Below are 13,848 nucleotides of genomic sequence, written 5' to 3'. Positions count from 1 at the left end.
CCCCACCATCAGCCCCCTACCTGACTCTGTCTCCCCATCACCACCAGCCCCCTACCTGACTCTGTCTCCCCACCATCAGCCCCCTACCTGACTCTGTCTCCCCACCACCCCCAGCCCCCTACCTGACTCTGTCTCCCCACTCCCAGCCCCCTACCTGACTCTGTCTCCCCACCACCAGCCCCCTACCTGACTGTCTCCCCACTCCCAGCCCCCTACCTGACTCTGTCTCCCCATCACCACCAGCCCCCTACCTGACTCTGTCTCCCCACCCCCAGACTCACACTGCGGCTAACGAGCTCTCCCCACCCCCAGACTCACACTGCGGCTAACGAGCTCTCACAACCCCCAGACTCACACTGCGGCTAACGAGCTGTCCCCACCCCCAGACTCACACTGCGGCTAACGAGCTCTCCCCACCCCCAGACTCACACACCGGCTAACGAGCTCTCCCCACCCCCAGACTCACACTGCGGCTAACGAGCTCTCCCCACCCCCAGACTCACACTGCGGCTAACGAGCTCTCCCCACCCCAGACTCACACTGCGTCTAACGAGCTCTCCCCACCCCCAGACTCACACTGCGGCTAACGAGCTCTCCCCACCCCCAGACTCACACTGCGGCTAACGAGCTCTCCCCACCCCCAGACTCACACTGCGGCTAACGAGCTCTCCCCACCCCCAGACTCTCACTGCGGCTAACGAGCTCTCCCCACCCCCAGACTCACACTGCGGCTACCCCCAGACTCTCACTGCGGCTAACGAGCTCTCCCCACCCCCAGACTCACACTGCGTCTAACGAGCTCTCCCCACCCCCAGACTCACACTGCGGCTAACGAGCTCTCCCCACCCCCAGACTCTCACTGCGGCTAACGAGCTCTCCCCACCCCCAGACTCACACTGCGGCTACCCCCAGACTCTCACTGCGGCTAACGAGCTCTCCCCACCCCCAGACTCACACTGCGGCTAACGAGCTCTCCCCACCCCCAGACTCTCACTGCGGCTAACGAGCTCTCCCCACCCCCAGACTCACACTGCGGCTACCCCCAGACTCTCACTGCGGCTAACGAGCTCTCCCCACCCCCAGACTCACACTGCGGCTAACAAGCTCTCCCCACCCCCAGACTCACACTGCGGCTAACGAGCTCTCCCCACCCCCAGACTTACACTGCGGCTAACGAGCTGTCCCCACCCCCAGACTCACACTGCGGCTAACGAGCTCTCCCCACCCCCAGACTCACACTGCGGCTAACGAGCTGTCCCCACCCCCAGACTCACACTGCGGCTAACGAGCTGTCCCCACCCCCAGACTCACACTGCGGCTAACGAGCTGTCTTTCTTGGGTTTCTTCTTCTCGTGGGCGTCACTGAAGTCCAGAGCAGCCTTGTCCATACCCAGCAGCTCACTGATGCGGTCATGGCCGTAGAACTCTCCATACTTATCCATCACCTGCAGGGGAACCACACAGCTTTACTACACTGTTCTGTTATAGTCTAAACAGCTTCTAAACAGCTTCTAAACAGGCTCTAAATATGTTGTAAACAGGTTCTAAACAGGTTCTAAATGTGTTGTAAACTGTTTCTAAATAGGTTCTAAACTTGTTCTAAAAAGGTTCTAAACTGGTTCTAAATAAGTTGTAAACAGGTTCTAAACTGGTTCTAAATATGTTGTAAACTGGTTCTAAATTGGATCTAAACTGGTTCTCAATATGTTGTAAACTGGTTCTAAATTGGTTCTAAACTGGTCTAAATTGGTTCTAAACAGGTTCTAAATTGTAAATTGGTTCTAAATACGTTGTAAACGGGTTCTAAACAGGTTCTAAACAGGTTCTAAACAGGTTCTAAATATGTTGTAAACTGGTTCTAAACAGGTTCTAAAGTGGTTCTAAACAGGTTATACACTGGTTCTAAATATGTTTTAAACTGGTTCTAAACAGGTCACTGATGTGAAGATAAATGAATATATATCACTTCTGTGAATATGAATTCAGACCTACCTTCCTCTTCACAAACTTATCCCAGTAGTTGTTAGGAAACGACCTGAAAATCAAAACCAAAGTATATTACATTACTAATCCACATCCTCCAAACAATAACGATTATCCACATGCTCAGCCTATACAGAGTATATTACATTACTAATCCACATGCTGTCTATACAGAGTACATTACATTACTAATCCACATGGTCAGTCTATACAGAGTACATTATCCACATGCTCAGTCTATACAGAGTATATTACATTACTAATCCACATGCTCAGTCTATACAGAGTACATTACATTACTAATCCACATGGTCAGTCTATACAGAGTACATTACATTACTAATCCACATGGTCAGTCTATACAGAGTACATTACATTACATTACTAATCCACATGCTCAGTCTATACAGAGTATATTACATTACTAATCCACATGCTCAGTCTATACAGAGTATATTACATTACTAATCCACATGGTCAGTCTATACAGAGTACATTACATTACATTACTAATCCACATGGTCAGTCTATACAGAGTATATTACATTACTAATCCACATGCTCAGTCTATACAGAGTACATTACATTACATTACTAATCCACATGCTCAGTCTATACAGAGTACATGACATTACTAATCCACATCCTCCAAACAATAATGATTATCCACATGCTCAGTCTATACAGAGTATATTACATTACTAATCCACATGGTCAGTCTATACAGAGTACATTACATTACATTACTAATCCACATGCTCAGTCTATACAGAGTACATGACATTACTAATCCACATCCTCCAAACAATAACGATTATCCACATGGTCAGTCTATACAGAGTACATTACATTACATTACTAATCCACATGGTCAGTCTATACAGAGTACATTACATTACATTACTAATCCACATGCTCAGTCTATACAGAGTATATTACATTACTAATCCACATGCTCAGTCTATACAGAGTACATGACATTACTAATCCACATGCTCAGTCTATACAGAGTACATTACATTACTAATCCACATGCTCAGTCTATACAGAGTACATTACATTACATTACTAATCCACATGGTCAGTCTATACAGAGTATATTACATTACTAATCCACATGCTCAGTCTATACAGAGTACATTACATTACATTACTAATCCACATGGTCAGTCTATACAGAGTATATTACATTACTAATCCACATGCTCAGTCTATACAGAGTACATTACATTACTAATCCACATGCTCAGTCTATACAGAGTACATTACATTACATTACTAATCCACATGGTCAGTCTATACAGAGTATATTACATTACTAATCCACATGCTCAGTCTATACAGAGTACATTACATTACATTACTAATCCACATGGTCAGTCTATACAGAGTATATTACATTACTAATCCACAAGCTCAGTCGATACAGAGTACATTACATTACTAATCCACATGGTCAGTCTATACAGAGTACATTATCCACATGCTCAGTCTATACAGAGTACATTACATTACTAATCCACATGGTCAGTCTATACAGAGTACATTACATTACTAATCCACATGGTCAGTCTATACAGAGTACATTATCCACATGCTCAGTCTATACAGAGTACATGACATTACTAATCCACATGGTCAGTCTATACAGAGTACATTACATTACTAATCCACATGCTCAGTCTATACAGAGTACATTACATTACATTACTAATCCACATGCTCAGTCTATACAGAGTACATTACATTACTAATCCACATGCTCAGTCTATACAGAGTACATTACATTACATTACTAATCCACATGCTCAGCCTATACAGAGTATATTACATTACTAATCCACATGGTCAGTCTATACAGAGTACATTACATTACATTACTAATCCACATGGTCAGTCTATACAGAGTATATTACATTACTAATCCACATGGTCAGTCTATACAGAGTACATTACATTACATTACTAATCCACATGGTCAGTCTATACAGAGTATATTACATTACTAATCCACATGGTCAGTCTATACAGAGTACATTACATTACATTACTAATCCACATGGTCAGTCTATACAGAGTATATTACATTACTAATCCACATGGTCAGTCTATACAGAGTACATTACATTACATTACTAATCCACATGGTCAGTCTATACAGAGTATATTACATTACATTACTAATCCACATGCTCAGTCTATACAGAGTATATTACATTACATTACTAATCCACATGCTCAGTCTATACAGAGTATATTACATTACTAATCCACATGGTCAGTCTATACAGAGTACATTACATTACATTACTAATCCACATGGTCAGTCTATACAGAGTATATTACATTACTAATCCACATGGTCAGTCTATACAGAGTACATTACATTACATTACTAATCCACATGGTCAGTCTATACAGAGTACATTACATTACTAATCCACATGCTCAGTCTATACAGAGTACATTACATTACATTACTAATCCACATGGTCAGTCGATACAGAGCACATTATCCACATGCTCAGTCTATACAGAGTACATTACATTACTAATCCACATGGTCAGTCTATACAGAGTACATTACATTACTAATCCACATGGTCAGTCTATACAGAGTACATTACATTACTAATCCACATGCTCAGTCTATACAGAGTACATTACATTACATTACTAATCCACATGGTCAGTCGATACAGAGCACATTATCCACCGATGGAATGGATTAACGAAAATGGTTTGCCAAATTCATTAATTTCTCTATATCATTAATATGCGATCCATAGGGTTGCAGAGTCAAAGCACCTCCACTGCGAGACGAGCGTGATCGTTAGGTTTGACATTTAAACATTTAGAGGACAATTAGCCCAGCCTGTGGCCTCTGTGGACCCGGACCACAGAGGCCACAGGCTGCGTCCCAAACGGCACCCTATACCCTACACAGAGCAGAGCTGGTCTACAGGAGTGCACTAGGTAGGGTATCTGGTGCCATTAGGGAGGATGTGATAATGAACGAAGCCGTAACTGAGCAGTGACAGTGGACGTACCCAGTGTTAATCACTAGTCTGTCCCACTGGCCTTTAATGTCATCCTCCGACGGCTGCTCTGTGATGTAGAGACCATCAAACTCCAGCCTCCTCGCCACCTCCTTCTCACGCTTGAAGATCACCAACGGGACCTGGTGGGGATACAGGCATGGAGGAAGGATTGATCAGAGAGGTGGAGAACTCCACCTTGAGGCAGTAGTAGCCCACCTTGAGGCAGTAGGAGCCTACATTGAGGCAGTAGGAGCCTACCTTGAGGCAGTAGTAAGAGCAGCATCCTACCTTGAGGCAGTAGTAACCTACCTTGAGGAAGTAGTAACAGCAGTATCCTACCTTGAGCCAGTAGTAACAGCAGCATCCTACCTTAAGGCAGTAGTAACAGCAGTATCCTACCTTGAGTCAGTAGTAACAGCAGCATCCTACCTTAAGGCAGTAGTAACAGCAGTATCCTACCTTGAGTCAGTAGTAACAGCAGTATCCTACCTTGAGTCAGTAGTAACAGCAGCATCCTACCTTAAGGCAGTAGTAACAGCAGTATCCTATCTTAACGCAGTAGTAGCAGCAGTATCCTACCTTAAGGCAGTAGTTACCTACCTTAAGGCAGTAGTAACAACAGCATCCGACCTTAAGACAGATGTAACAGCAGTATTCTACCTTGAGGCAGTAGTATCCTATGATGCAGCAGAAGGAGATGACAGTGTGTAGGATGGCCAGGATACGCAGGGTGGGCTCCATGTATCCGGTGCTCTCCTCCAGCACAAAGTGGACAGACACAGGGCCCTGCTGGGGGTTTTGAGGCTCCTGGGGGTCACTACCCTCCGTCACGGGGTCCCACCGCACACTGCTGCCTGCCCGGGGCCTTCTGCTCTCAGGCATCACCGCCGAGGAGGAGGACACCTGGAGGAGGGTGAGGGCGAACAATGAACCCCAAGGGCTCACTCTAAAACGACTAGTCTTTAAACAGAGGGTAGCTGGATTCTTAATGGATATAATATATCAGTAAAATACATATTGTTGGAGTGGTCAGCAGCAGCATCACCAGAGGTATCCATGGAGTGGTAAATCGTAACGCTAGCTACTTCCTACTTCCTGGTTGTGATTACCTTGTAGAAGAGGAGGATGAAGTTGATGGCGAAGGCCACAAACAACGCCAGCATTCTCATGTTGTAGAAGTTCCGAGCAAAATAGTTCTAGAGAAAAAGACAATCACAACACAATGGTGAGATGTATGTGAAGGAGAGTGTGGCTGATAGAGGGGGTAGGGTGGCTGATAGAGGGGGTGGGGTGGCTGATAGAGGGGGTGGGGTGGCTGATAGAGGGGGTGGGGTGGCTGATAGAGGGGGTAGGGTGGCTGATAGAGGGGGTGGGGTGGCTGATAGAGGGGGTGGGGTGGCTGATAGAGGGGGTGGGGTGGCTGATAGAGGGGGTAGGGTGGCTGATAGAGGGGGTGGGGTGGCTGATAGAGGGGGTGGGGTGGCTGATAGAGGGGGTGGGGTGGCTGATAGAGGGGGTGGGGTGGCTGATAGAGGGGGTAGGGTGGCTGATAGAGGGGGTGGGGTGGCTGATAGAGGGGGTGGGGTGGCTGATAGAGGGGGTGGGGTGGCTGATAGAGGGGGTGGGGTGGCTGATAGAGGGGGTGGGGTGGCTGATAGAGGGGGTGGGGTGGCTGATAGAGGGGGTGGGGTGGCTGATAGAGGGGGTGGGGTGGCTGATAGAGGGGGTGGGGTGGCTGATAGAGGGGGTGGGGTGGCTGATAGAGGGGGTGGGGTGGCTGATAGAGGGGGTGGGGTGGCTGATAGAGGGGGTGGGGGTGGGGTGGTTGATAGAGGGGGTGGGGTGGTTGATAGAGGGGGTGGGGTGGTTGATAGAGGGGTTGGGGTGGCTGATAGAGGGGGTGGGGTGGCTGATAGAGGGCGTGGCTGATAGAGGGGTTGGGGTGGCTGATAGAGGGGGTGGGGTGGCTGATAGAGGGGGTGGGGTGGCTGATAGAGAGGGTGGGGTGGCTGATAGAGGGGTTGGGGTGGTTGATAGAGGGGGTGGGGTGGTTGATAGAGGGGGTGGGGTGGCTGATAGAGGGGGTGGCTGATAGAGGGGGTGGGGTGGGGTGGCTGATAGAGGGGGTGGGGTGGCTGATAGAGGGGGTGGCGTGGCTGATAGAGGGGTAGGGTGGCTGATAGAGAGGGTGGATGATAGAGGGGGTGGGGTGGCTGATAGAGGGGGTTGGGGTGGCTGACATGTATGTAGAATACAGGCCAGTGTGTGTGTGTGTGTGTGTGTGTGTGTGTGTGTGTGTGTGTGTGTGTGTGTGTGTGTGTGTGTGTGTGTGTGTGTGTGTGTGTGTGTGTGTGTGTGTGTGTCGTACCAGCAGCTTCCTCTGATAGGCGATGATTTTCTTCCAGAAGGCAGACTCCTGCATGTCATGCTCATCAGACTTGGAGGTGTGGTGCTGTCTCACTTTAGCTTTCGGCTTCTCCTCCTTCCTCTTCTTATCCTCCTTCCTCCTCTCCTCCTCCTTCCTCCTCTCCTCCTCCTGCTTCTCTCCATCCACTCCCCTGGACAGCAGGAACAGTCAGTTAACAGACGCAGCAGAGGGAGGACAGTGTTTACAGCTGTTTTGTTGGTACATTCTTTCACATTGTAATAATATTGCTCTCCCATGATCAACTTAGTTTCTTTGTGTTCAACTGCCGCATTTCAGATGAACACACCAGAAGTATCAGAGGAAGGGGAAGTGGTACATACTGTGCTTTCTCCGGCAGTAGTAACAGCAGTATCCTACCTTAAGGCAGCATTACCAGAAGAATCAGAGGAAGGGGAAGTGGTACATACTGTGCTTTCTCCGGCTCTGACTTGGCCTCCTTGCTTTCCTCGGTCCCTGTCCTCCCTTCCTCTGAAGGGCTCTTAGCCTAAAACAGCAGAAACGCACCACGTCACAGAACAACAGCGAAAACATCAAGGAGGCAGAGCAGCCTTATCAACACAGAGCAGAAACACTCAATCGTGGTAATGTGTAGATAATGTGTTAGAGTGGTGGGAGTCCAGGCAGGCCGACACTATGGAGACACAAATGTCTCTTCCTGCTGCGAAAGCAATGGTCCAGGGAGAGAGAGAGAGAGAGAGAGAGGCACAGCGAGAGAGAGAGAGAGAGAGAGAGAGAGAGGCACAGCGAGAGAGAGAGAGAGAGAGAGGCACAGTGAGAGAGAGAGATAGAGAGAGAGAGACAGAGACAGAGAGAGAGAGAGAGAGAGGGGGTAAAATGACATTACCTGGTGCCGTCTTCTCAATTCCGGGGACGGTGAGGTAGCGAGGTGAGGAGAGGAGGGGACTGGAGAGTTAAGCAGATCAGTCAGACTGGCGTTGGGGTTATGAGCAGTTATCTTATACTGTCCTCCTTCTCCTCTCCTCAGATCTAATCCAAAGATGTCTGAGAGGACTTCGGTCCCGTCCACGGGCAGGGCTAGATCAGCCAGCTCCTCCTCAGCCGAGGGTCTAGCTAAGAGCACCTTCTCCCCCTCCTCTCGAACCTCGTCCTGGGTCGGGTCAGGCATGTTGGCCAACAGCTCAGACACCTTAAGAGAAGAAACGAGAGGAGAGAAGAGCAGAGAAGAGCATATAGCCGTCATTTAATTAAAGAAATTCTCTGTTACATTTGTTAACTTTTAGCCAGTAGTTCTGAAAGCTCGCGAGTCAAAAGCAGTTCCTGAAAATTGCGCCCTATACCACATACACTATATAGACAGAACTATGTGGGCACCCCTTCAAATGAGTGGATTCGGCTATTTCAGCCACACCCGTTGCTGACAGGTGTATAAAGGTGCACACCGCCATGCAATCTCCATAGACAAACATTGGCAGTAGAATGGCCCCATACTGAAGAACTCAGTGACTTTCAACGTGGCACCGTAATAGGATGCCACCTTTCCAACAAGTCAGTTTGTCAAATTTCTGCCCTGCTAGAACTGCCCCGGTCAACTGTCAGTGTTGTTATTGTGAAGTAGAAACCTCTAGGAGCAACAACGGCTGAGCAGCGAAGTGGTAGGCCACACAACCTCACAGAACGGGGTTGTAGAGTTCCCAACTGCCTCTGGAAGCAACGTCAGCCCAAGAACTGTTCATCAGGAGCTTCATGAAATGGGTTTCCATGGCCGAGCAGCCGCACACAAGCCTAAGAGCATCGAGCGCAATGCCAAGCGTCGGCTGGAGTAGTGTAAAGCTCGCCGCCATTGGACTCTGAAGCAGTGGAAACGAGTTCTCTGGAGTGATGAGTCACGCTTCTGGCAGTCCAACGTCGGGACAAATCTGAGTTTGGCGGATGCCAGGAGAACGCTCCCTGCCCGAATGCACAGACCTAAACAGACCTGACCTAAACCCCATCGAACACCTTTGGTATGAATTGAAATGCCGACTGCGAGACAGGTCTAATCACCCAACATCAGTGCCCGACCTCAGTACTGCTCTTGTGGATGAGCAAGTCCCATAATTTCCACACCAGCTAATACACACCACACCATCTAATACACACCATACCAGCTAATATACACCACACCAGCTAATACACACCACACCAGCTAATATACACCACACCAGCTAATATACACCACACCAGCTAATACACACCACACCATCTAATATACACCACACCATCTAATACACACCACACCATCTAATATACACCACACCATCTAATACACACCACACCAGCTAATACACACCACACCATCTAATACACACCACACCAGCTAATACACACCACACCATCTAATACACACCACACCAGCTAATACACACCACACCATCTAATATACACCACACCAGCTAATACACACCACACCAGCTAATATACACCACACCATCTAATATACACCACACCAGCTAATACACACCACACCAGCTAATATACACCACACCATCTAATATACACCACACCAGCTAATACACACCACACCAGCTAATACACACCACACCATCTAATACACACCACACCAGCTAATATACACCACACCAGGTTAACACACACCACACCATCTAATACACAACACACCAGCTAATATACACCACACCATCTAATATACACCACACCATCTAATACACACCACACCAGCTAATATACACCACACCAGCTAATACACACCAGCTAATATACACCACACCAGCTAATATACACCACACCATCTAATATACACCACACCAGCTAATACACACCACACCATCTAATATAGACCACACCAGCTAATACACACCACTCCAGCTAATATACACCACACCAGCTAATACACACCACCTAATACACACCACACCATCTAATACACACCACACCAGCTAATATACACCACACCAGCTAATACACACCAGCTAATATACACCACACCATCTAATATACCAGCTAATACCAGCTAATACACACCATCTAATACACATCACACCAGTTAATATACACCACACCATCTAATACACACCACAACAGGTAATATACACCACACCAGCTAATACACACCACACCAGCTAATATACACCACACCAGCTAATACACACCACACCAGCTAATATACACCACACCATCTAATACACACCACACCATCTAATATACACCACACTATCTAATATACACCAGCTAATACACACCACACCAGCTAATACACACTACACCAGCTAATACACACCACACCATCTAATACACACCACACCATCTAATACACACCACACCAGCTAATATACGCCACACCATCTGATATACACCACACCAGCTAATACACACCACACCATCTAATATACACCAGCTAATACATACCACACCAGCTAATACACACCACACCAGCTAATACACACCACACCAGCTAATACACATCACACCATCTGATATACACCACACCAGCTAATACACACCACGACATCTAATATACACCAGCTAATACATACCACACCAGCTAATACACACCACACCAGCTAATATACACCACACCATCTAATATACACCACACCAGCTAATATACACCACACCAGCTAATACACACCAGCTAATATACACCACACCGTCTAATATACACCACACCAGCTAATACACACCACAACATCTGATATACACCACACCAGCTAATACACACAACACCAGCTAATATACACCACACCAGCTAATACACACCACACCATCTAATACACACCAGCTAATATACACCACACTAGCTAATATACACCACACCAGCTAATACACACCACACTAGCTAATATACACCATACCAGCTAATCCACACCATCTAATATGCACCACACCAGCTAATATACAACATACCAGCAATACAAGCCACACCAGCTAATATACACCATACCAGCTAATACACACCATCTAATACACATCACACCAGTTAATATACACCACACCATCTAATACACACCACACCAGGTAATATACACCACACCAGCCAATACACACCACACCAGCTAATATACACCACACCAGCTAATACACACCACACCATCTAATATACACCACACCAGCTAATACACACCACACCATCTAATACACACCACACCATCTAATACACACCACACCATCTAATATACACCACACCATCTAATACACACCACACCAGCTAATACACACCACACCATCTAATACACACCACACCAGCTAATACACACCACACCATCTAATACACACCACACCAGCTAATACACACCACACCATCTAATATACACCACACCAGCTAATACACACCACACCAGCTAATATACACCACACCATCTAATATACACCACACCAGCTAATACACACCACACCAGCTAATATACACCACACCATCTAATATACACCACACCAGCTAATACACACCACACCAGCTAATACACACCACACCATCTAATACACACCACACCAGCTAATATACACCACACCAGCTAACACACACCACACAATCTAATACACAACACACCAGCTAATATACACCACACCATCTAATATACACCACACCATACTACTACTACTACTACTACATATACACCACACCAGCTAATATACACCACACCAGCTAATACACACCAGCTAATATACACCACACCAGCTAATATACACCACACCATCTAATATACACCACACCAGCTAATACACACCACACCATCTAATATAGACCACACCAGCTAATACACACCACTCCAGCTAATATACACCACACCAGCTAATACACACCACCTAATACACACCACACCATCTAATACACACCACACCAGCTAATATACACCACACCAGCTAATACACACCAGCTAATATACACCACACCATCTAATATACCAGCTAATACCAGCTAATACACACCATCTAATACACATCACACCAGTTAATATACACCACACCATCTAATACACACCACAACAGGTAATATACACCACACCAGCTAATACACACCACACCAGCTAATATACACCACACCAGCTAATACACACCACACCAGCTAATATACACCACACCATCTAATACACACCACACCATCTAATATACACCACACTATCTAATATACACCAGCTAATACACACCACACCAGCTAATACACACCACACCAGCTAATACACACCACACCATCTAATACACACCACACCATCTAATACACACCACACCAGCTAATATACGCCACACCATCTGATATACACCACACCAGCTAATACACACCACACCATCTAATATACACCAGCTAATACATACCACACCAGCTAATACACACCACACCAGCTAATACACACCACACCAGCTAATACACACCACACCATCTGATATACACCACACCAGCTAATACACACCACGACATCTAATATACACCAGCTAATACATACCACACCAGCTAATACACACCACACCAGCTAATACACACCACACCATTTAATACACATCACACCATCTAATACACACCACACCAGCTAATATACACCACACCATCTAATATACACCACACCAGCTAATATACACCACACCGTCTAATATACACCACACCAGCTAATACACACCACACCATCTGATATACACCACACCAGCTAATACACACCACACCAGCTAATATACACCACACCAGCTAATACACACCACACCATCTAATACACACCAGCTAATATACACCACACCAGCTAATATACACCACACCAGCTAATACACACCACACTAGCTAATATACACCATACCAGCTAATCCACACCATCTAATATGCACCACACCAGCTAATATACAACATACCAGCAATACAAGCCACACCAGCTAATATACACCATACCAGCTAATACACACCATCTAATACACATCACACCAGTTAATATACACCACACCATCTAATACACACCACACCAGGTAATATACACCACACCAGCCAATACACACCACACCAGCTAATATACACCACACCAGCTAATACACACCACACCATCTAATATACACCACACCAGCTAATACACACCACACCATCTAATACACACCACACCATCTAATACACACCACACCAGCTAATATACACCACACCATCTAATATACACCAGCTAATACACACCACACCAGCTAATACACACCACACCAGCTAATACACACAACGCCATCTAATACACACCACACCATCTAATACACACCACACCAGCTAATATACACCACACCATCTAATATACACCACACTAGCTAATACACACCACACCATCTAATATACACCAGCTAATACATACCACACCAGCTAACATACACCACACCAGCTAATACACACCACACCATCTAATACACATCACACCAGCTAATACACACCACACCATCTAATATACACCAGCTAATATACACCACACCAGCTAATACACACCACAC

At 46.2% G+C, this 13,848-nt stretch overlaps 1 protein-coding gene across 1 annotated transcript in view; it reads right to left on the bottom strand.

The window, feature by feature from the left end:
* Positions 1 to 13,848, bottom strand: part of LOC110511675 (ryanodine receptor 2-like) — a 532,917-nt gene that overhangs the window by 49,023 nt on the left and 470,046 nt on the right. The window contains exons 94-101 of the mRNA XM_036989200.1: positions 8,297 to 8,599; positions 7,860 to 7,936; positions 7,393 to 7,582; positions 6,134 to 6,220; positions 5,685 to 5,927; positions 5,034 to 5,164; positions 1,993 to 2,035; positions 1,312 to 1,445 (exon numbers count right to left, since the gene is read on the bottom strand). Of these exons, the coding sequence (XP_036845095.1) occupies positions 1,312 to 1,445; positions 1,993 to 2,035; positions 5,034 to 5,164; positions 5,685 to 5,927; positions 6,134 to 6,220; positions 7,393 to 7,582; positions 7,860 to 7,936; positions 8,297 to 8,599 (1,208 nt within the window). The remainder of the gene's footprint in view (positions 1 to 1,311; positions 1,446 to 1,992; positions 2,036 to 5,033; positions 5,165 to 5,684; positions 5,928 to 6,133; positions 6,221 to 7,392; positions 7,583 to 7,859; positions 7,937 to 8,296; positions 8,600 to 13,848) is intronic.

The sequence above is a fragment of the Oncorhynchus mykiss genome, chromosome 1 (assembly GCF_013265735.2).
Source record: "Oncorhynchus mykiss isolate Arlee chromosome 1, USDA_OmykA_1.1, whole genome shotgun sequence".
Taxonomy (NCBI): Eukaryota; Metazoa; Chordata; class Actinopteri; order Salmoniformes; family Salmonidae; genus Oncorhynchus; species Oncorhynchus mykiss.
This window is presented reverse-complemented; position numbering and strand designations above follow the sequence as displayed.